The sequence below is a fragment of the Parus major genome, chromosome 15 (assembly GCF_001522545.3).
Source record: "Parus major isolate Abel chromosome 15, Parus_major1.1, whole genome shotgun sequence".
Lineage (NCBI taxonomy): Eukaryota > Metazoa > Chordata > Aves > Passeriformes > Paridae > Parus > Parus major.
The window spans coordinates 11,596,800-11,619,100 of NC_031784.1; the positions used below are offsets into that span (position 1 = coordinate 11,596,800).

Genomic DNA, 22,301 nt, shown 5'->3' on the forward strand with positions numbered 1-22,301 from the left:
CATGAAAAACCCACGTTTATTTGCCATACAAAGCCAGTGTATCTGTATTTCTAATGGCAGCACTCCCACTGTTTTTTCTCAGTAACCACACAGCCCTGTCAAAATGTTGTCACCCTGCAGGCCAGCAGACACCTTGTACTCTTGGACTCAACTGTGAATAATCATAATCATTTCCCAGCACAAAAATCATAAAGCCAAAATTGTATTCAAGTAAGAAAATTCTGATGAACCAGAAGTGCAATTTCTGCCTGAGGGACTGCTGAGGCTCCAGCCCTGTGTTTATTGACAATACAACCTGAAGGGTGCTTTCCATAGGCCAAAACCTCACTTGAACACCTGGGTTCAGCTGCTCTGGGGCTTTTCAATTTTACCACGACTTTAACACCAAGGCAATAACCATAAGGTTCTCATATTTTTGCCTGCAATTTCTTCTGATTCCAACTAAAAACTCATTTCTAGGTCAAGTGACCTCAATAGTCAGATTCCTGAGGGGAATGGAACAGGAACTGTAGGACAGACAAGTACTGACTATTTTGACTATGCTACCTCATAAGGCATCTTCTGAGCAAAAAAATGCCACACATTAAAGTAAAAATGAATTCCATTCATTTATTTTTGAATTTAAGATTCAGAGCACCAAAACTACAGAAAAATGGGTGGGGGTGCTATTGGTAATTTCTTTATCTGCCTTTAAACAAAAGTTTTAGCCATTTGCTAGTCACAAGTCCCAGACTAGAAGATGCAATAACATTAAACTACAGCTATTTCCTCTGAAGATTTCACATCTAAAATTGCTCTGTGCCTTCACCTTCCCTTTTGTCTCCATTACGTGACTGGATTTAGAAACAATTTTCTTGTCTCAAATCTATCAAATTAGGGTTTTTGTCACTGACCCTGATCTATCAACTTCAAGGAGAATTAAAATGATAACACCTAATATGCAAACTCTATATTCAATCAGTAAATTTAAAGGTTATTTAATTTAATTTAGAGGACTGATATTCAGAACCTGCTTTATTTTTAAGATGAGAGAGCTTAATCTTGATGGTATTTCAGTGAGTTGTAAATTATCAAGAAACAAGGTGGTTTTGTTTAAATATCACTTAAATACTTTACTTGTATTCTCTGTGTAATTCTCTAGCAGCAGAATGAACACTTTTAGGAAGAGGTCAGCCTAAACAATTAATCCACTAAAGGATGCCATTTGTGCTATAGCTACACTCTCAAATGATGACATTTTTCACTCCTTATCATGCATGAACATGCCAAAGCAAAGAATAAAAGGTGCAAACAGCTCATTCTTCACAGTTATTCTTTATTTCAGTTTAGCTTTCCCCCCTTTTTTTCATTTTTTGGGTTTTAAGTTCAAAGCAATTAAATATTTAACCCTACATTTTGGCCTTTGTTTTCTCTGTTGGGTTGTTTAAGAGATGCCCTTAATTATACAATGGACTTGTGATAATGGATTTCAGGTGGGGGTTTTGGTTGTTTGGGGTTGTTTTTTTTCATTCCTGAAACCAGTTCTCTTCTTTTCAGTACTGAAAGAAGTGAGAAGAATGAAGGATTCAAAAATACTGACCTGTTTGGACAAATACAAATGTCGTGCATGTAAAATTTAATGGCCTTGGACTGTTCTTTGTTCTTGAAATGATAGTCTGCCAGGAGATAATACAGCTCAGTCACCACTGGTGGAGAATAGTCTGCACCCTCGGGGAGAGATGGTGCCTGCACACCCAAAAGGCAAAGGTTCACATTAAATGAGCTGCACATTTGCTTCTTCCTTGTAGAGGAAGCAGCCTTTTCAACACACAATATGAAGGTTTTGAATCTGAAAACATTGAAAGCATTTCACAGATACACAGAGCACTTACAAACATTAATGAACATCTCATGCTGACTATATTTTACCATTCAAAGACTAAAAGCTTTGATGGGATCATTCTTATTTTATTTAAATGCAACTACCTAATGAAGCCAAACATCATGGAATAAATCATTCCACTAATAATCAAAAAGTCTACATAAAAATAGCAACACCAATTTTTACTCCCTTCAATGTAATTTTTTAAAAAACCAATTAATCATACCTTGCTGGATGTTCCTTCAATATAGGCAGATACAGTCTCCAGGCTCAGCATAGGCTTGTCAGTTCGAGGAACAATTGTGGCAGTTTTCTTCAGAAGGTTGGCCAAATCAGCAGACACAGTACTGGTTTTGTAACTATCAAATTCTGGGAGAGTTTTAGGCTTAAAATACTCAAACATAAACAAAGCATCTTCCCATGTCAGATCAACCTGAAGAGGGAGGTAGATGAGAGGGGAAAAAAATACTTTAAATTTCAAAATTCAAGTCTATTAATGATGGTTTTCTATATAATTTCTAGTTCATAAGAGTGTACATATTACTCTAGCAGAAACCAAATGAAACCTCCCAAGAATAAAGGTGCTATTCATTTATGCTGCTTAGAAATACAATATACTTCACTGATTTAACAGACAAAGATATTGCTGTAACTTAGTGTATGTCACTAAAGTCAAAATAAAAATAAATTCATTCTACTTGTGTACAAGACTTGCTCAGAAAAGTTGTTTATAAGCAAGGATCAATTGTAAACATTCTGAGTGACACTGAGATCAGGGTAAGAGATGGAGAAGAACTCTGCCCCTTCCATTTCAGAGCCAAGTACGAAGAGTTAATGAAATGGGCATCAGACAAAATTCTGAGCCTCAAAAATCTCCAAACACTCTGTAGAAAGTTATTTCCAGAATTTACTCCTCATTTTCTCTTTACTTTTCTTTCTTGAAAGCAGTAAAAATACCCAAAATAATTTACAGTTCTCTTCTGCTAGACAAAGTTTTTCTCCTGTTATTGTTCACTTTACCATTACAGTAAATTTTGCTCTGCATTGAAAAATAGGGAATATTGCAGAGGGTAATCTCCTTATATTTCCCTTTTTCTTACTCATCCCCTTTCTCACATTATCTTCACTCTCTAAGATGTACATATAACATACAAAATTTCCAAATATTCAATGAACAGTATAAGAGTATTTGTGCATTTTAAAGGGTTTGCTCCACAGAGCCAGACAATTATTTTACTTGTATGAAAACAGTTTTGACTGATAATTCTATGATTGCTTGCATTTGGTAAGTGCAAAATACTCTGGGGTTTTTGAATAAAACCAGTGGTGTTTCTCAAGGCAGGGAATTGTATTTTTGCCCTGTGTTTTTCTCCTCCTCCCTTAATATTACACCCCTCTTCCAGAGGGGTAACTCTAGTTGCCCTCCTCCCAAATTCAACTGAATTTCACATTTCTCATAGACAGCTACCAGGTATTTACCATCAAAGATGTCAAAATAAGTGATAATATAATGTACTTGCAAACTTTTAACAGTGACATTTTTCACTTTCATAAACTGCAAGGCTGGCTGCTAAAGTTTTCTTCTCTCAAGCTGACTTTTCCTCTCTAAATTTTCCTCAACCTTGAACTTCTTCTCAGCTGAAAACAGGAAAGTGATAGCTTAATAAAATCAATTTCTCAATACTTTCAGGATGGCATACTACTGTGGATAAGACTAGCATTTAATTGAAAATATTCAACTCATTATAATTTAAAAAAATATCAAAACTTTTAGTTTATTCTCAACAATGTGTAAAATACATGACATTTACAAGGAAATAAAAGTAATCTTTCTCCAAAACATATCAAAGTGCATTAGAATAAAACAAGAGTGAATCTTGTATCACTTGAGGATATTCCACTGACATTGGATAACACACATCTTACCTGCTGTACTGAATGTTCTTCTAAGTACCTTGCTTTGCTTTTTTTGCTAGGGAAACCATATAAGCAATAAAAACATTGTTCCAAGGCTGTTTCCAGCTCCTCTTTGTATGGATGAGTATCTTCAGAAGTGGAAGCTGCAAGTTCTTTCTGCAGAACCTGAACCTACAAGCCAAGCATCAAGGACAAGGTCACCTGCAGATCACAATGAGCTGTCTGAAGGCAGATGATAAAAACAACTTTTAGGAACTACATGGATTTTTTTCCCCAAACATCACCAAATATTACTGGTGTATTTCTGTAACTGGCCTCACACAAGTCATTCCAATGGCACTGTAGCAGCACTGAAGTGCTTTTATTTCTCTTCCTGTGTTAATTCACAAACACTTATCTTTAATCAATGAGGTTATTATACATCAGCTTCATGTTTCAGAAATCATTCAAAGTTCTCCCCTACACACCAAGCTGCTTCTGTGAATATAAACACTACAGTTGATCAATGCTGTGAATAAAGAAAAGGTACAGAAGAATTTCTGCCCTAACTCACAACCAGCAATTTCCTCTGCATGAAAAAAGCAGGATGGAGGAGACTTTGCAGCAAAAGAAGAGAGAGAGTTAATGAAAATCTGGCTGAAAGGACTATAGAATTGAACAGTATGAACAGTATTACACAGATGGCTACACACCAAGGAAAGTGGCTGGATTGATCCCAAATTACTAAACACTGCAGCAAGTTGCTATCTTTACCTTCAACACTACAAGAGAAAGTCCCCATCACTAGAATATTTTGGAAGATGCTGATACTTTAAGACATTCATTATAAAAACTGCAGCTGAATGCCAAAAGAAGAAAGGTAACTCTTTGAAAATTCTCACTAAGCTTCCATAAAAAACAAACCAAAAAGGAACACATTCCAAGAAGACATTTCAAGGTCAATAAAAATATGCTCACCAAGAATAATCTGTGTAGGGGGATTCTGGATATTTATTTTGTAACCAAAACAAAACCCACACAGCCACTGAGGTTTAAGATTCAATTTCAATGTGTTCAACTATGGAATTTCAAATTTTAAAAATTAAACATTTATTTGTGACCATTTAGCATTTTTCAACATCTAGGATTGCAAACTCAGTTATTTATGCTTGATCCTACAAGGAGCTTCTCATCATGATGGGCTTTCCTGTCAATACAAACACTGCATTACAAGGTAAAATCTGACATTCTACATGTAAGAAGCTCATTTGTAAGAGCTGGAATTAAATATGAGATGCTGATTCTCTTCTGATTAAAATATCTGTGCTAAGATCAAGGTACTGTTTTATTAAGAGCCAAATGCCTGAAAAATAAAATCAAAGACAATTCTTAGAAAGCTTTTCAATGACATCTGGAGTCACAGCAGATTAATTCACACTGAGTCCCAGCAGACACCTTATTTCCAGCACTTTCCCTGTATGAATTTGTGAACATTTGAAATTTATAGGAAGTGTAGCTAAATAAGCTGAAGAAAAACAGTGAGCATCAGAGATACTGTAACAACAGCCTTATATTCCCACTGCTACAAACAAAAGTGCATCTAACAGCAGTAAAAGAATTCTCATTTGAACAGGTTCAAAACAATCTCCTCTGTTCTTATTCAACTTTTAAGTTCTTGGCAGAAATCCAGAATTGTTCCTAATAATTCAGGCTATTGCCAATGGCTTTAATTAATATGAACACTTTCTCTTGCACAGCACATTCATCCATAAGCTATATATGGTCCTTGAGTAGACAGTTCACCTACAGAACTGATCATTTAATACTAATCTTTTAAACACACTTTTCACATTCTTGAAGCTGCCTTTCTCTTCAAATAATTCATCCCATTTTATCTTTGTCTTTCCCTATCCTTCCAACACCCTCTCATCTCTGAAAACTAAATTCTTGTGTTTAACAATACTATCTTCTATTTTAGTTTAAGAAGCGGGCAATTCTGTAAGTGAAAATGGAACATTTTTGTTTAAAGCACCTGATGACATTTGCAAGGATCTCACTGCAAATACACTGCCAGCTCTCAGTCATCTGTACTCTCCCCAGGTTCATACTCTGTGAGTCCCCAGGCTGTGGGTACAGGCACAATTCAGACTCATCACTTGGGAGCACCGTGGGCAAGCTGGAGCCTGGCAACAGCCCATCTATTTTCATGAAGCACAGGGCCTGAGCTAATAAGCCCTCTGGAGTCCCTGCAGGGGCAGCTCTGGTGTATCAGCATTATGCTCCTAACACCAGGGAGGCTGAGGAGAGCAGGACATAGAGATAATCTGATAGTTCTACCCTGCATCAGCCTCAGTTCAAACACTGCTCATTCACTCCAGCCCTACCAGGGTGAGCTGACTCCTGAAGAACCCCTCAGGCTCTCTGTGCCCTCCTTCCCAGCTGTCTAAATTACTGTCCTGGACATGCCACTGCTCAAATGCAGAGGTAGATGGGGTCTGGCACTGAGCTGTGGCTAATAAGCTCCAGGGAGTGCTGAGAAGGGAAATTAAGAGATTCCTGAGTAGCTCTATGCAGAACTAATCATGCTTTCCTCCTGGCTGAAGGTAATAAACCTCAGTGAAGTCAAGCTGAATCTGTGAAGTGCCACTGAAATGTCCCTGTAGAGCAGAGCCCAGGGCACCACATTATCTGGGATTTGCCAGCAGCCAGGCTGTCCCAGGCTGCCAGTGCTCTGCTCAGGGAAACACTTGGGCTTCTGAATTAAGATAAAATGAGCAAGCACATAAAAATGTTCTACTTAACCATGGGAAATGTCTTTTCTGCTGTAACAATGAGACTTCAAGGAATAATCTTAAAAAGGTCAACCATCAATAGGTAAGTCCTTTCATCTAATAATGCTACAGCATTCACTGCCCAGACACCCATTCCTGGAGCATATGAGATCTAACACACCCATCTGAACATCAGAGCAAAGAACAGCCTTAAGACACAGGAAAATGGAGAGTTAAAGTAATTCTTCATTCTCATCATTTTCAACAGATGAACTTGGCATGTATATTTTAAATAATATTAAACAATAGAATTACTATTTTTTTTTTCAGACTGTGGTATAAAATCAAGGTAGACATAATCAAGCAAGACAAATTTATCAAACACAGCACAATTAAATGAATCACAGCTTCAGAGGAAACCCAGGTAACACCACAGGATGTGGGAGCAATCAGGAACATTCCAGCTGTGTAACAGGACAGATGATGGCCTGCAAAATTGACTCTCATGTTTTGGAACAAACAAACAACCAAGCTGTTCAAAACTGAATTTTCTTGGCTGAAAGTTTAAATACATTCTTTTTACATGATAAACAGTATTTACGAAGACTGAAAATGTGCAAACCCTACCTAACACTTGACAAACTCAGCTCTGTGAAGTGAACAACTTATTTAGAATCACTGAGACAAGATGAATATGAAATCCCACTGCATTATTTTAGCAGCAATTTTAAAGATGTAACACTGCAGGTTTTTTTAGGTTCTGAATGATGTACAGTACTACCAGGCTGCTTGGTTATACTTCCCTTTCATGAACAAAATAAAATACTAGTGCAAGAAGCAAAACAAAGGAGAAAAAACAGAAGCAAACAATTATTCATGTGAATAATTACCTCTTGTGAGGTAAGTCCAGAGAACAAAGGGAAGTATGATGGAAGTAGACCAATAGAAAAGGGTCTGGAATAACAAACCTTTGCTATTCAGATTAAACCGACTGAAACTTTCGTATGTTTGTCTGGGAGAAGATGGAAAGTGGATTTAAAAGTGTATATTGAACATGAAGACAAGGCAAAAAACAATCTAACTTTAAACTTTGTCCTGCTTTGAGATGTGTCCTGGCTAGATGACTTTCAGACATCAATCAGAATCAATCTCAGTTATTCCACAATGCCAATACTTACATAAAACTTGAGCAGAGCACCGTCTGAATTGCAACACCAGGATCTTCTTCCCAAATACTCATGAGCTGTGTTCAGCAGCATAAGTGAAGAAGGCAACATAGGGGTATCAGGACTCGCTGGAAGAAAGAAATTGGTAGATATTAAAGTAGCACAGAACTGAGTTAGATCTGAGTCAATGCTTCAATCGGCAAAAGCTTCCTCTCTGGTGGAAAGTGATGCTTGCATAGCCCTCTACTCCCTTCAGCCAGTAAGGCAAGACAACAAACAAGTATTTTATTACTTTTATTCCTGAGCTAGATGGTAAAGAGCTCAGGTGCAATATGTAAAAGTGAAGAAATAATCCACCTTCTTCTCCCTGGTTCTGCTGCTGCTGGCAGCAAAGGGATCGAAAAGCATCTTCCTCATGCTGGATGATCCTGTGCAGGATAATCCACGGAAGCACTGAGGACACGTATGGCTCTTTTGGTTCTTCCTGGACAGCCATGCTGCAGTCTATGATCTAATAAAGAAAATTATACACACAAAGTGATGCAAGACAAAGGTTGGGTGTGAATCCTTTCCAAACAACCCAAAGTTGGTAACACATTTTACCCCAAGGAAATAATCTAAAGTTGAGTCTCAACTTCTCAGAAGTGGCTGGTAAACTGCTAGAGATAGATCAGTCTGGAGGGGGAGGGTAGTAGATTATTTGTCTTACTCTGACATTCCTCTTGCACCCTCTTTTTCCACCTAGATGTGTCTCTGTTAATATGCTATACAAGCAATTCACAGTAAAGCAAATACACAGCATCAATTCTTAGCATTACTAGGCCTCATTACTGAACAAGAAATTTCTCTAGAACCCAGATGAAGAGGAACTTAAAAAAAAAATCCTGAATCCTAGAACAGGTTTTACAACAACTGTTAAAGACCAACTAGAACCATCAAAGATGCTAGATAAATGACACGCCTAACACTCTGTTCTCCAGAATTCCATTCCATAATATACACAACTTTGCACAATGAGAGTACAATTTTGTAAGTAGGGAAGGATCCTTGGCTTTTGCTGAAGTTAATGGAGATTTGAGAACTGCAAGCACATTGAATTTTGACATTAACTAGACCTGCTTCTTAACAAAACCACCATTTGTAAGTCTGCCATTTGTTACCTGGACTGAAAATGCACATTCAGTTTTGAGGTTTGAAAGTACCCTCTGTAAAAGACTAAAATTAGCTGTATTCATTGTTCTAGAAGCAGTTCACATTTCACTTTTCCCCTTTTACTCTGTTCAGATCACCTTCTGTTTTTACTAGAAAAACACTTTGGCCAGCACTTGCAAGCAATTCTACCATGTCTGTAAGGCTCGTGGGACCTTGTCCTCCAGCCCCAAGCACACACAGGCAAGATCAGAGCCATAACTTACAAGCTACACCCAGGCAGCTCAATCAATCTTCACATTACCACCATGTCAAACAGTCTAACACCTCCATATTTTGATTGTTTTAGGCAGCTTGATGTCTAAAGGTACCTGCTGGTACTGGTTCCAGCACAGGAGTGTGCTCAGTGCAGATCTATCACACTGCAGACTATGACAATGCTCACACAATATGGTAATAGCCATCCTCCCAAAAATGTAACAGAAATGTAACCAAAACCATCACTAGGAGTGGGTGGGAATTCACACAGCAACTGTATCATGCCAGGAGGTCTGCAGCACACAAGACTTGTCTGCAGGTGCCAGGGCAGGGGTTACCTGGATCAGGTTGTTTGTTAAGCGAACGAGGCTGGGTGTGACAGAGGAGTCTTTCAAGATGCTGTTAACTGATGATAATGAAGTATCTATTCCTGTGAGCAGCTGTGTTACCGTAGCAACCCACTCCTCTTTAGCAGAGGCTGCTGTCATATTAATCATCTGCTGAATTGCTTCATTCAAGGCAACATCTGAGCATTCAAAGCATTGCTTGTAGTCTTTCAGTTTGAGCAGGGAGTCCTAGGGAATGTAAATATGAAAAAGATCTATTATAACAATGAAAAGTTTATTTTAAACATGAATGCACAGCGGGGAAAAGCAAACACTATACTCAGTTAATGTGATTACTTCAATGAAACGAAACAGAACACCTTTAAACACAACATTAAAAGGACAACAGGAGGTGCACAGATCCTGGATGACAAACACACAAGCAGGATCTAAATACAAAAAAATCACCACATCTTTCTGCTTTAATAAGAGCAGCAAGGAAAGGGATGGCTATAGGTCTGTAATTCTAATGATCTATAGCTGAATAGAGCCCCTACAAGAAACAGGGTTTGGATCTTTACGATTTTGTGCTACCATTTTATTACTTCATAAATAACAAAGTAGCATCTCTAAGGCAAATGTAATAGCAACATTCTCCTGATTCTTTGTACTCTGAAGAGGTTGGGTCACCAGATAGCATGCAAACTGTAGGATTTGGTTCAGTCCAGTTAAAAGACCATCAGTCTTTTTTAGTGTAAATTTTTTCCCCACCAAATAACCTAATATACTCCCAGCTGAGCTCATTTATACACTTATTTTTACAGTGTCAAATGGACTAACTCTACAGCAATAGTACTGCATGTATCAAGTTTCTCAGGAGAGCATGTTTACAGCATAAAAATCATTCCAATGCTAGATAACCAAGTTTCAGTATGGTTCTAAGTCACCATATAGTCAACAGCAGCATGAAACTATCCATAAAATAACTCAGGAAATGATTCAAGTTTCTGTTCATTTCATGGAGGCCTCAGCATCTTGTATCTTTAGCCACATTCCCAGTCAGCAAAAGTTGGCACATTGCTAATGAAGTCGATAAAGCTGTGCTCTTCAGAGCATTTACAGATTTGGTTCCATGTTTTGCTTTGTAAATAGGACTCATAGCTGTTAACACCCACTCCAGAAATCCTTCCATCCTGTTTTCAGGAATAAGTCTTAATTCCTTACTAAAACAGATTTTTTTAAGACAGCAAGCAAACCTGGAGGAGCAGCAGCTGTGCTGGTCTCTCTGGTATGGATGTGACAAACTCCAGATGTTTGGCTCTGCCATAACCATTAAAGCACAAGGTTGGCCGGAGCAGATGCACCACTGCATTATAATCCCCTGCCTCGTACAGGCGCTGGATCTCTTCCAAAGACTGGCATCTCTCCAGAGACTTCAGGTTCTTTTCAATCTGCAAACACCACAGATGATATAATCTTAACTTTTGTTTTCACATATATTTGACTACTGACACTTCTCCCAGCTGTTTAGCTCTTGATGTTTCAGAAAAGAAAAACACTGATTCAATAATCTACTGCTGTACAAGCAGCTGCTTTGATATTTTTATTTTGCATAAAAGCAATCTAAAGATGTACAGAACCAACAGATACAAAAACTGCAGTTTTTGAAAAATAGAGCTTGACATAATCATCAAACTACAAAACCCTCACTCTGAGATACAGTAAACTCCCATCACAAAAGAAGTAATTCATAGGTGACATTTGAAACTGGGAGAGATGGAGTGTGAGGGATGGAGCAGGGAACACACACCTGCAAATGAATTCTTACCTCTTCCAAAGACACCACAGAATCAACATGCAGATTAGGCAGCCGTATCACAATGCTACACTCATTGCCAGCTTTAGCTTGTGTGCTGGTGGAGTTCTGCAGCATTTCAGTGCAGATATCATAGTTTTCAAGTGCCTGTTCCATGTCTCCCTATAGAAACAGTACAGAGGAAAATAATCAACCAAAAATCCTATGGTTCTCACTGCAGAAAGGGCCTCCAAAACTTGTAGTAAATGTTTAAATTTAATGCAGGCACTGTCAGTGTGATTACTGCACTTCTTCAAAAATTAAAAAACAAATTCAACTCAATAGCTCAAATTAAAGCAAAAATATTTTTTTATTATTTCAGTAACAGATAAAACAAATCAGAAAAAAAAACCAGAAATTCAGCCTGCATAATTTTTTAAGCTTGGAGTGCTAAAACCCCTTTCCTTTAAAAAGACAGAAGAGTAAACCAGCAGAAATAACTCTTCCATTTCTGCAAATTAAAACACTGAGTCAAGAAACATTCATATATTCTGCAAAGTGAATGAATTCTACTTGCTCTGTGAAAATAGTTATTGAAGGGAGGTCAGGAAGGAATGCACAAGCAAAATACAACTCTGCCTATCACAAGGAAAAAAATGCCAGTAGTTGTATAGGAACTCTCATTTTTCCTAAATAACTTTATTAGAAAGGAATCCTTAGATGTGGGGAAAAAAAAAAAAGGGAAGGAACAAGTTACTTCACACTTATGAAACTGACTCACATAGCTAGTTGACAATTGATTTAAGCATTAAAAAACCTCTCTTTGATGTCCTGGGGAAGCAACACTTAGAAGGGAAAAAAAAAGGCTGGGATCAAATAACATTTCTTTCAAATTATTCCCTTAGTGATAGGTTTAAAATGCTCTGCTTCAAAAATTTCCATATTAAATTAAAAGTCTTCAAAAGCAAAACCATGTCACCTTGAAAAAGCAGAGGGAAGAGTAATAAAACAGAGTCTGCTTCAGTTAAAATCTGCATTTTGGACTTCCTGAGACTTTGACAGTGTCCATGAGTCCAGGCCCCCAAAAATCTTATGTTCTGCAGCTCCACAACAGTATTCCAAGTAAATATAGTACAAATCTTTTTTTTTTTTAAGCTGAGCACGAGTTCATTTAAACAAAGACATATATTGAACATATCTGAGTATTTGCTGAGCATGTGAGACATCCTACTTCATCTCCACCTCAAGCCTCAGGGAAAGTTAATTATATTTAAAAGTAAAGTGTAATCGCTATGTTTTAAGCTGATTTTATCCACATGCTCAAAAGAGTTCAGATTCCCAAATCAGCTGCATCTGAACAATACTGACTTTAATTTGGGAAAAGCTGTGTTTGTTAAACCAAAAGTAAACCAAACCTGCAGTGCTAGAAAGCGAGCCTTCAGCCAATACACCCGAGTGACAAACTCCATCCAGCCTTCCTCAAACAAATCTCGCTGCGAAGACGCAAACGACAGCTGCAACAGGTCCCCCAAAAAATGAGTTCCTGGGAAGTCAGGACCAAACTTTCCATTCACAGAGGCAGCAGGACAATTTCGTGGAGAAACTGCAAGTCAATTAATTACATTTTATCATGAAGTTACTGGCATCCCAGGGAAAGAGTCCCACTTGCCAGAATTTCAAAGGTATTGATCTACCTAAAGGCAAACAATTGAGTGACCAATAAAACATAGATCTGGAAGATATTAAGAAAAAAGAGCTCCAAAATCCAGTGAATTCCTGGAAACATTTGTTCATGTACCCCCAGTGTTTTCAGAGTCTGAAGAAAGTGACACCAAGGTCTCACCTGTAGAACTCTTCCCTTTTGTCAGTAGCCACTGATCTAATTGCAGCTCCATGCAAGAGAGGCTCATTAACATCATATCCTTCAGAAAAAGAAAGGAGATATCAAAACAGTATTCACAGAAAGAAATACATTAAAAGAAGCATAAATTAAAAAAAAATGACTAAATTTGCAATTTACTTCAAAGAAAGCCTTCATCTTGTGCTCTTGGGATTTCTGTTCCCAAGTTATAACTACTTCTGCCTAAAAGGTGTATAACACCATTTACAAATCAACAGGTACAAAAACAAACAATACTTAAAAGCATTAAAAAAAAAAATCTCAGCTCATGAAAAAAGCTCAGAACAGCATTGCCTGATGTTAGAAAAAATTGTCACCCTTACTTTTTTATCTAGCTGAAATACAACTAAAGTACCAAATCATGCTAAAAGCACGATTCCAGAATATAGCAGTAGCACTGACATTTGAAAAATAAGACAAAATTTACATACAAGTAAGCAGTTATGCAGTAATAATGAGAACCAAGGGAATACATTTATAAATATATTTACATTTGTTTTAAAAATGGCATGTATATGTGAAAAATGTACATAAATAAGTCACATGATGTATAAAAATTTAACATCTTTACATAGAGGCTCTTTTGTTTGTTTTGTAAATGACATCAATGGAACACAGCAATTTTCATAATTAATATTTAATTTGCAAAGAAGTAAAAAAACTTCATCTGAAAAAATATTTAAACTGAAGTCATACCAAAGGCAAGTAACTTTCCAAATGACTGCTAACATTAAAAAGACAGCATAGGCTGGCTCAGTGGTCAGGAAGTATCAGAACTGGTTTTGTAATTCAAGAAATATCATCTTCTACCATTAAGCTGGTTTAGCATTAATGTAAAGAACTTACTATTGTTTATAAATCTGTAATTTCCTGAAATTAAATAGAAAAAGTAATAAAATGGTGATGCTGATGATGTGGTTTTGGTTTGTTTTGTTGTTTGGGGTTTTTTTACTGTAAAATTCAGGTTATCTTAAAACTACACTGTATTTACTCTATTTAAAGCAGCAATGCTGACCCTCAGTCAGTGAGAACAGAGCAGCCTCTGTACTGACCTGATAACAAAACAAAACTGTGTCATATCAGAAGAAAAGGGAGGGGGAAAAAAAAGAAGAAGCAACAACAGAATAAAGGGGTAAAATATATCTGTGTCTATTCCATCTCTATGGGGGTGTGTGTGCATGAACACACATTTATATACAGGTTAGAGCTGCATGTAGCATCAGCCAGGTCTGTTCAGCTCAGGAACAGCTCCAGGAGCTGCAGTGCACCAAGGTCAGGACAGTTACTACAGCTGGGACAAGCAGTTCCAGACAGAGCTAAGCCAAATCTGTGCTGGATTTCAGCTGAGTGCTTCTGGCACACTGACACGAAACAACAGCAAATACAGGAAAAGGAAAGGTGCTGCATTACCTTGATGTGTTGGTTACTTGAGTCCCTCAGGAGAGGGTTGGGAAGGCTACTGCTGTGCTTTCTCCAGCTGTTATAGATACTGAGGACCACCTCACACAAGCCAGGAGGCCACTTCACCAGGAACTTCTGGCTGATGACTTTTAGATATCTCATCATCAGCTCCAACATCCCACCGTTGTTCAGGTTATCCAGCAGGAATTCATGAACATCCTGTTTTTCTAGAAAGCAGATAAACACAAAGGCCTACCTGTGTAAGGTTGAGGCAGATCATAATTTGAAACAATTAAGTTTCAACAGGGTTTCATGCACTTATCTCACAGCAGTTCTTCTGTGCTGCACATGTGCAGAGTTCAGTTACTGCATTCCAATCTGTTTAAATGGGAAATTCCACCCAAGAGAGCTCTTGCACACAGTGATTAACCCCCCAAGACTTAAAAAATTACACCTGGTACCAACTGAGATCCTTCTATACCACAAAATTATACTTTTTAAAATAGCATATATTTCTGTATCTTCTAGGCATGACAGGAAAATACAGAGAATAAAGCATACAATATGGCAAAAATAACAAAGAAAGAAGAGGGGTTATAATGAAATCCTTACCAGATTCCATAAATGTTGTAGAATCAAATGACATTCTGTGTGGTCCAACATGCTGGAAATTCTCCTCTTTGATCTCTGACTGCACCTCATAGTTATTGAAAGGGTCCTCCTCCTCCTCAGGATCTAGTTTCCTTAATCTGTGTGAAAGGGGGGTAAAATCCACAATATTAACAAAGTCCTCATTCTTCCTTTCATTACTAGGTGAAACCTAAATATGAAACATTGTGCAAATTTTAACAGTGAAAATATATTACTGAAACAAATTCAAGAGATTTGTATCCAGTTCCATTCATCCAAATCAAGATTACTTTAGCTTACCCATTTTGATATGTGCATTGTCCACTAATTTACTTTAACCATAGCAAAGCCTTTTTTATTTTTCAATTTGTATTCAGCAATTTTTACTAAAAGCAATCTTATTAAATTTATCAGGAGATAGTGCACCACATCTGCTTCAAGAAATAACATGGGACTGGTATTTTTAAGGTTGGAGGGGGAGGGATATTAAACAAACCAACTCCCAAACAGCTTCCTCTCTAGGATTATCTCATAATGAAAGTTGTTGCTGTCCAGTACCTGGAAGGAAGGAACTTCACCAACAGCTCCTGAAAATCAACCTTCTCCTCTTTTTTACACTTGGTGTTCCGAACTCTAGCAGATCTCCTTTTGGCTGTTTCACCACTGTCTTCTGTAATTCTTCTTCGCTTCACTCCTTTCTTAGATTTATCACCTGCAGATATGTCCCCTAAAAACATAATAAAAAACCCCAAAATCTGACTGGTTAAATCGACAAATAAAAAGTGAGTAATCTTTTTTATTTTTAAAAAAATAATTACACAGCAACACTTGAGATTCATTGGTTTCCTTTCTGAAGACAGTGCCAAAAAAATCTTGTACAGATTTCAAATAAATATAGCTGGCAGCTTCTTAAAGTGACACATGAGCAGAAAAATAACAGAGTCATGTTTTTGTAAAACAGTTCATTCATTCTAAGGAGCTCAAGGACCTTCCCAGCATTAGAAGTTTGATATGCATCACTGCTGGAATGGAGTCACAATTTTTTTAATCCTAAAGACTGAAAAACTCAAGCATGAGGCAACAGCACAAAAAAGGTCAGATACTCCTTCACTTTCTCTATCAGATGTTATACATTTGCTGAAAAGGTTCTGATTCCACCAACATGCAGTTAAAAGACAGCATGTCCCAAAGAATTCACAAGTGTTTTTTACACCCAGCTAAGTAGGAAAGATATCTTGAATCTTAGACTGAAGTACCTTGCTCACCTACAGTAGCTCCTGGTTCCAATGAACTCTGACTGTGACTTGGGAAGTTGGGTGTGGTTGGAGTATAAGGTAATACAGGATCTGGCATTGTCACCACTGGATTAGTGCTGACAGGAGTTGGCTGAATAACACTGACAGGAGTAGAGGTGGGAGAAAGCATCAAATGTTGAACTGGGTCTCTGTACTCTGAGAGATCAATTCTCTTTCCCAGACTGGGTCGAGGAGGATCACATGTGGTGAGGTGCTGATACATGGCAAGCAAGGCTTCTCCCAAACATTTCCACCTGCAAGTGGAGACACAACAGCATCACAACGTCTTCAGCTCTATATTTCTATATTTACAAACCTAACAGCATTCAACATTGTTTTTCTCCAACAACTTAGAGACAGCAAGAGCAGCTTCTCAGTAGGACAGTGATACACATCTGAGTGTCAAAAACCTGTCCCATCATTCAAAAAAACATGCAGTAGCTGCTGAGGAAATTACTCTATGCCAAAAGCTAAAAAAATAAGTGTCAAAGAAAATTTTCAGGTTCAATCAACAACATGAAAAGAACTCATCTCTATTCACAAGTTGAAACAACTTCTCTGCAATATGAACTACACGCAGAGTCCATTAATATTCCAGAAAAACATATGCAATACAAAAAATAAACCAAATCCTTTATGCCTTAATAAAGACATATATAACAACTTATTAGTATCCTTATATCTTCCTGCAAATGAACTGCAATTTTTTTCCCATAGTTTTCACTATCCCAATAGCAAAAGCAATTTTTAAAAGCTAAACTTGCTTTGAAATTCACATACAAACTAGTCATGTATGAAAAATCCAGTACTGCATTGGAATAGCTGCTAAATTGTTCTCAGATCCCATATTTGTTTTTTATATCACTGGTTTAAAATCAAAAGTTGAAAACTAATAGCTATAGGGTTTATGTTAAAACCATAAGCACACCAAACCAACCTATCAGCTAATAAGCTGTGGGGGAGAGGTTGGTTTGTTTTTACAAGGGAAAAAGAAAAGTGTTTTGAAGAAATCTGAATCACAACACAGCTGTCAAAACACGTGCTTGAGGGGATCTTTTTGAAAGGAGAAAATACAAAGACTTACGTGAAAAAGGGAATTGGCTGCACCAGTCTGAGGTCTGGCTCTCTCTCACGCACCAGCAATGCTTGTCTTTTCTTCCGTAGCTCCAGTGCTTCATTTATGATTCTTCCTGTTTCAGCTGCACTCACATTCACATTATGGATAGACATGTCACTAAGAAACAGTAAAAAATGGAAATCAGTTAAAGTTTTTGTTTTCTGGGGTTTTTTTAGAGGGGATTAACTTAATACCCTCATATAACATAACAAAAACAGAATTAAAAGAAGCATTCACATAATATTACATTACCAGCTTTATGGCATACATATAGAAGTGTCAACCATTAGAAATCTTTGTTCTGAATCATCAGTTAACTTAGACAGATCCTGTAAATTTTATGGGCCTCTGTCTTCCCACTTTCCTCTACACACTGATACTATAAAATCCATACAGAAAGAAAAGCAGTAACTTGTGGAGAATTTTTGGTGAGGTTTTCTTGAGGGGGAGTTGTTTTGGATGTTATTGGTTTGTTTAATTAGGAAAACTAAAGTGAATGCTGTAGGGATCAGGAACTAATAAGTAAAACTGAGGCAAATGATTACAAGAGATTAGCTATGAAAATAAATGAGCAGCAACAAATGGATTCTTTTCCTCTTTCTACCTCCCTCCAAAAGGAATTCCTGAACAAGGTTCTGTCAGCAGCACCAACACGTAACATTATTATTATTCAGAAGGCAGGTCAGCAAGGTATTCCTATCACTTAAAGCACAAGATCTCTGCAGTTTTTTTGAGCAACCACAAACCCAGAATTTACACTCCAAAGGCAGTATATACTCTGAGACAACATTCACCATTTGAGGAACATCCTTAAGGAATCTTTCTGGAGGCTGGGCTGCTCCTCAAAGATCTTCTCCTTCAGAACCAATCCTTTGCTATACAGACAGTCTTTTTCCAGAGCTTTGCAGATAAAGTACAAACATGCTGACAGAGAAATAGAAATGGAATGGTCAATGGCTGCTCTGGTTCATTCAAATCTCCCCCTTCCAGGCCTCATATACACCACTGAATTCCACCCAAATGTGACATTTACATGAATTAGTCCAATTGCTTTGTAAGGTGTCAAATAATTACATGCATATAGTTAAAATAGCCTATTGTGTCTTCCTAGGTACTATATCTGAAAGAAGAATGTAATTAATTTTGTTTAAACAATGTTTGCAGTACATCATTCACTTACTTTCAAGTCTGTTCTAGCACAGACAAAATTAGAACCATAAAACAGAAACACAATTATTCACCATTTTTATGTTATCAAATGTCTTAACTGCAGATTCCATTAGTGAGGCAAGCAGTGTATCCACTGCTGTAACTACAATTAATCCTACCAGGCTATAAATGAAATTCTAGACTTATACCCAAATCCTAGAGCTATGCAGCAGGAAATTATTAGAAAGTCAAAACACACATACATGGAAGGCAAAGGAACAATGTTCAGGGAAACTTCCCACAGAGGCTCTGTGAGACCACAGGGTAACCAAAACTTATCTAAACCATCCTGCTTTAAAATTCAGAAAATTCTCTATCATGAATATCACCCTCTATCAAACCCTGCTGCACTGCTTATGCAAGATACACTTCAGCCTAGGATTTCATTGTTACAATTTTTTCTTGGTATGTAAAATTACACACATATTAAGATGTTTTTCATGCATTGTACTCACTTGTGTAGTCACTGAGTGTATATAAAATTGTGATAAGGTTATCTAAACAAGGCCAGTGATCAGGATTACATCTGAGCCCTTCTTCAAAAGCATGACGAGCCAAGGGTAGGCGGATCAGTTTTATTGCCACACGACCAATTTTATACCAGAGATTGACATCAGTGGAGTCCAGCATTACAGCCTAGAAAGCACAACAAACAATATTATCCACATTTCAGACATGCATAGCCCACTTTGCTGCAGGGATTGGCACTGCTTTAGCTTTCAGCAGGATCACAGCTGCTTTGGGGACTGAATGGTGAACCAATTTTATCCCATATAGCATCAGAATGAATACAGTATCCAACTATACACTGACATGATGTAAGCTGCATGTGCATGTCTGTATTTTAGAAAGTTTTTACAAACATTAAGGCTCCAGTGTCTAATTTCAGCTGCACTGTACCTCCAGATAGAACTCCATGGCTGTCTCTAAGTCATCCCGCTGTGCTGCCAGTTGTGCCAGGTTTTTATAGGTGGAATATTTTAACATCAAACCCGGGTGTTTCAGCCCTTCCTTCTCATCACCAGAAAGAACTGCCTAGAAATTATAAAATAAATGCAACGTGGGCATTAGGAATCAGACAAGTAACAAGAAGAGCACACAACTTGCTAATAGATAATACTGACAGTTCTAGTTAGCCAGTTAGAAAGGAAGACAAAATATAGCAAACAGTTTCTAGAGTGTCATTCTCTCAAGGTCACTGACCTCTCGCAGAAGACGAATCTCAAGTAGCTCATGATAAGCTTTAGCAGACTCTTCAAATCTGTCATGTTTCTGAAGGTCCAAAGCTTTATGGTACAAAGCAAAAGCTTCTGCTTCCTGTGATTTAAATAATTAGAATGTATTTATTAAGACAACTTAATTAAACATACTTATAATTGTTATGTATTTCAGTGGTTTCACATTTTTAATACTTTCTGCTGTATAACAGAACATTTGTATTACTGTCCTAAATAATTCATTGGAGTCAAGTTTTAGTTTGCTAAAGGAGATTTCAAGAGATAGAGTAACTAAACTGTCCTAAAAACAAAGTATCATGGTTGAAGAAATCCCTGCAACTAGAGGACAAAACTCCCATCAAGACAAAACTTCATTAAGAAAATTGTGGAATTACCTACCTGAGCTTCCTTGGTCTGTGTCTTATGACTTTTAAAGGTACCTTCATAGTCATCCTCAACCGTGGAGCTCGCATTCAGTGCTGCAATTCGAATCTGGAATGACAATTGAGATGTGACAAGAAATCTACATCCACATATCTCCCAGTTTCCTTTGAAAACTGGATTTTTCTCTTTTTTAAAATTAATGGGTACACAAACAATACTGACAGATCTCTACATAAAGTTACAAGAGCTGTAATTCATTTAATCATCCCTAAATGCAAATAAGCAACTATCAAAACCATTTCCCACCTAAAATCAGCTGAACAAAGCAAATTTCAAGTGTCTTGCAAGCAAAAGCTTTCCTAGAATAGACATGTGCATTACAGTGGTATTTTTCCAAATTCTTAAATTTACCGATTACTACAATCACTCCAAAAACAATGTTCTCATTATGGCAATTTCTTCTTAGTCCCAGGGAAAGAGAAAATTCTCAATTGTATTTCTACCAAAACACCTCAAAAGCCTTCTCAAAAAGCCCTTACCATGTTTACAACTATTCACAATGTCTTTCTCCAGGAATAGAAGGAAGAGTCTATCCAAACAGGTCTGGAAAGCAAACAGGATTAGAATGTTTATTCTGTTCACAAAGAAAACATTCAGAAGAAAAAGACAAGCTGGGAATACTTTACAAGCATACTTTAATAACCAATTAATCACCACCCCATGCCAAGAGATAGACAGCCCAACCACTGAGGAACAACAGTTCCACTGAGGAATAATTCCCATTACTGCCATCCCTGCTAGAACAGAACAGTGTTTGTACCACAATTGTTCTGAGTATACTGACCAACCTCTAAAGACAGCCCTAATGCAAAAACAAGTTATAGCTACTGCAGACACACTTAGATCTACCAGATGAATGCAAATAGAAAAAACTGAACTTTTATTAAACTAGCATTTTTTCATCCTGAAAAAGGATACTCATATTTCCAGTCCTTTTTACCACTGATGAAAAGTTTGAAGGGGTAAATACACCTTTATAACCTGTAAGTAATTTTTCTTCCTAAGCCCATAATTTATATTCAATTAACAGCTTGAAACACAGTGTTAGTGAAGGCAAAAATATACAAAAGAGCTCTGTGCTGCTTTTATAGAAAACCTTCACTGCTGTATGATAAAACCTTCCCATCAACTCAAACAAGAAGATGACATATGCAAGACAGGCTAAAAACAGTCTTTAATATGGGAGACTACATTAATAGAAGAGTAAGTCCAGAATTAACCACAGCAGGAAGCAGTGGGAGTTTTGAACTATAAGCTGAATTAACTCATACATCATCATGATTAGTTCTGCATGTAGAGAAAATAACGCCTTGCCAGGAATTTCACTCATTCAGCAATGTGCATTTGCTTGCCCGTGCACCACTGGCTCTCCTCGCTTGTGGTTAAATCAAACTGACAACTGCACAGCAATAAAGCATTTTTCTCTTTAAAGTCACCAGATAAACATTAATAAAACCTCCAATCTCCTTCAGGACAGATTCCTTGTCTACTTTTCACATGAAGAAAATACATGCACGGAGAATAATGGTTACCTCTTTCAGGTAGACTGAATGTTTCACATTTGGACAGGGTGTAGATGCTTATGACATTTAAGAACATCAGTCTGTATGGTCCCAAATCAATTACATATTTAAGTTGATGGGGTTTAAGTTCACTTACAAAAATGCAGTAATATGCCCAAGTCCTTCGCTGAATCCAAATAATCTTGCTCAAGGTGGCAGAGGAAGTCAACAGCAGAGACTAAAGTCAAGAATTTACTTCCGAGGTTAGACTCTTGGGGAAACTGCAACCACAGAAAATGTGGGAAATCAACTTCAGTTCTACTCATTATTTATACTGGAAACTTGTAACACCCAGGAACTTAAT

The 22,301-nt window shown here is 37.4% G+C and overlaps 1 protein-coding gene across 3 annotated transcripts in view; it reads right to left on the minus strand.

Annotated features, from left to right (window-relative positions):
- The window catches only part of CABIN1 (calcineurin binding protein 1), a 105,080-nt gene that overhangs the window by 81,732 nt on the left and 1,047 nt on the right, over positions 1 to 22,301 (minus strand). For 2 of the 3 annotated variants that reach the window (XM_015643770.2, XM_015643768.2), the window contains exons 2-23: positions 22,095 to 22,218; positions 20,915 to 20,978; positions 20,391 to 20,483; positions 19,978 to 20,091; positions 19,675 to 19,809; positions 19,230 to 19,410; positions 18,360 to 18,489; positions 17,533 to 17,682; positions 16,410 to 16,702; positions 15,712 to 15,880; positions 15,136 to 15,272; positions 14,533 to 14,750; positions 13,066 to 13,144; positions 12,638 to 12,825; positions 11,256 to 11,405; positions 10,684 to 10,878; positions 9,440 to 9,676; positions 8,052 to 8,205; positions 7,707 to 7,822; positions 3,788 to 3,949; positions 2,088 to 2,294; positions 1,580 to 1,725 (exon numbers count right to left, since the gene is read on the minus strand). In XM_015643770.2, the coding sequence (XP_015499256.1) occupies positions 1,580 to 1,725; positions 2,088 to 2,294; positions 3,788 to 3,949; positions 7,707 to 7,822; positions 8,052 to 8,205; positions 9,440 to 9,676; positions 10,684 to 10,878; positions 11,256 to 11,405; positions 12,638 to 12,825; positions 13,066 to 13,144; positions 14,533 to 14,750; positions 15,136 to 15,272; positions 15,712 to 15,880; positions 16,410 to 16,702; positions 17,533 to 17,682; positions 18,360 to 18,489; positions 19,230 to 19,410; positions 19,675 to 19,809; positions 19,978 to 20,091; positions 20,391 to 20,483; positions 20,915 to 20,917 (3,257 nt within the window). In that variant the 5' untranslated portion in view covers positions 20,918 to 20,978; positions 22,095 to 22,218. The remainder of the gene's footprint in view (positions 1 to 1,579; positions 1,726 to 2,087; positions 2,295 to 3,787; positions 3,950 to 7,706; positions 7,823 to 8,051; positions 8,206 to 9,439; positions 9,677 to 10,683; positions 10,879 to 11,255; positions 11,406 to 12,637; positions 12,826 to 13,065; positions 13,145 to 14,532; positions 14,751 to 15,135; positions 15,273 to 15,711; positions 15,881 to 16,409; positions 16,703 to 17,532; positions 17,683 to 18,359; positions 18,490 to 19,229; positions 19,411 to 19,674; positions 19,810 to 19,977; positions 20,092 to 20,390; positions 20,484 to 20,914; positions 20,979 to 22,094; positions 22,219 to 22,301) is intronic. The other variant, XM_015643769.2, reaches the window with a different exon arrangement.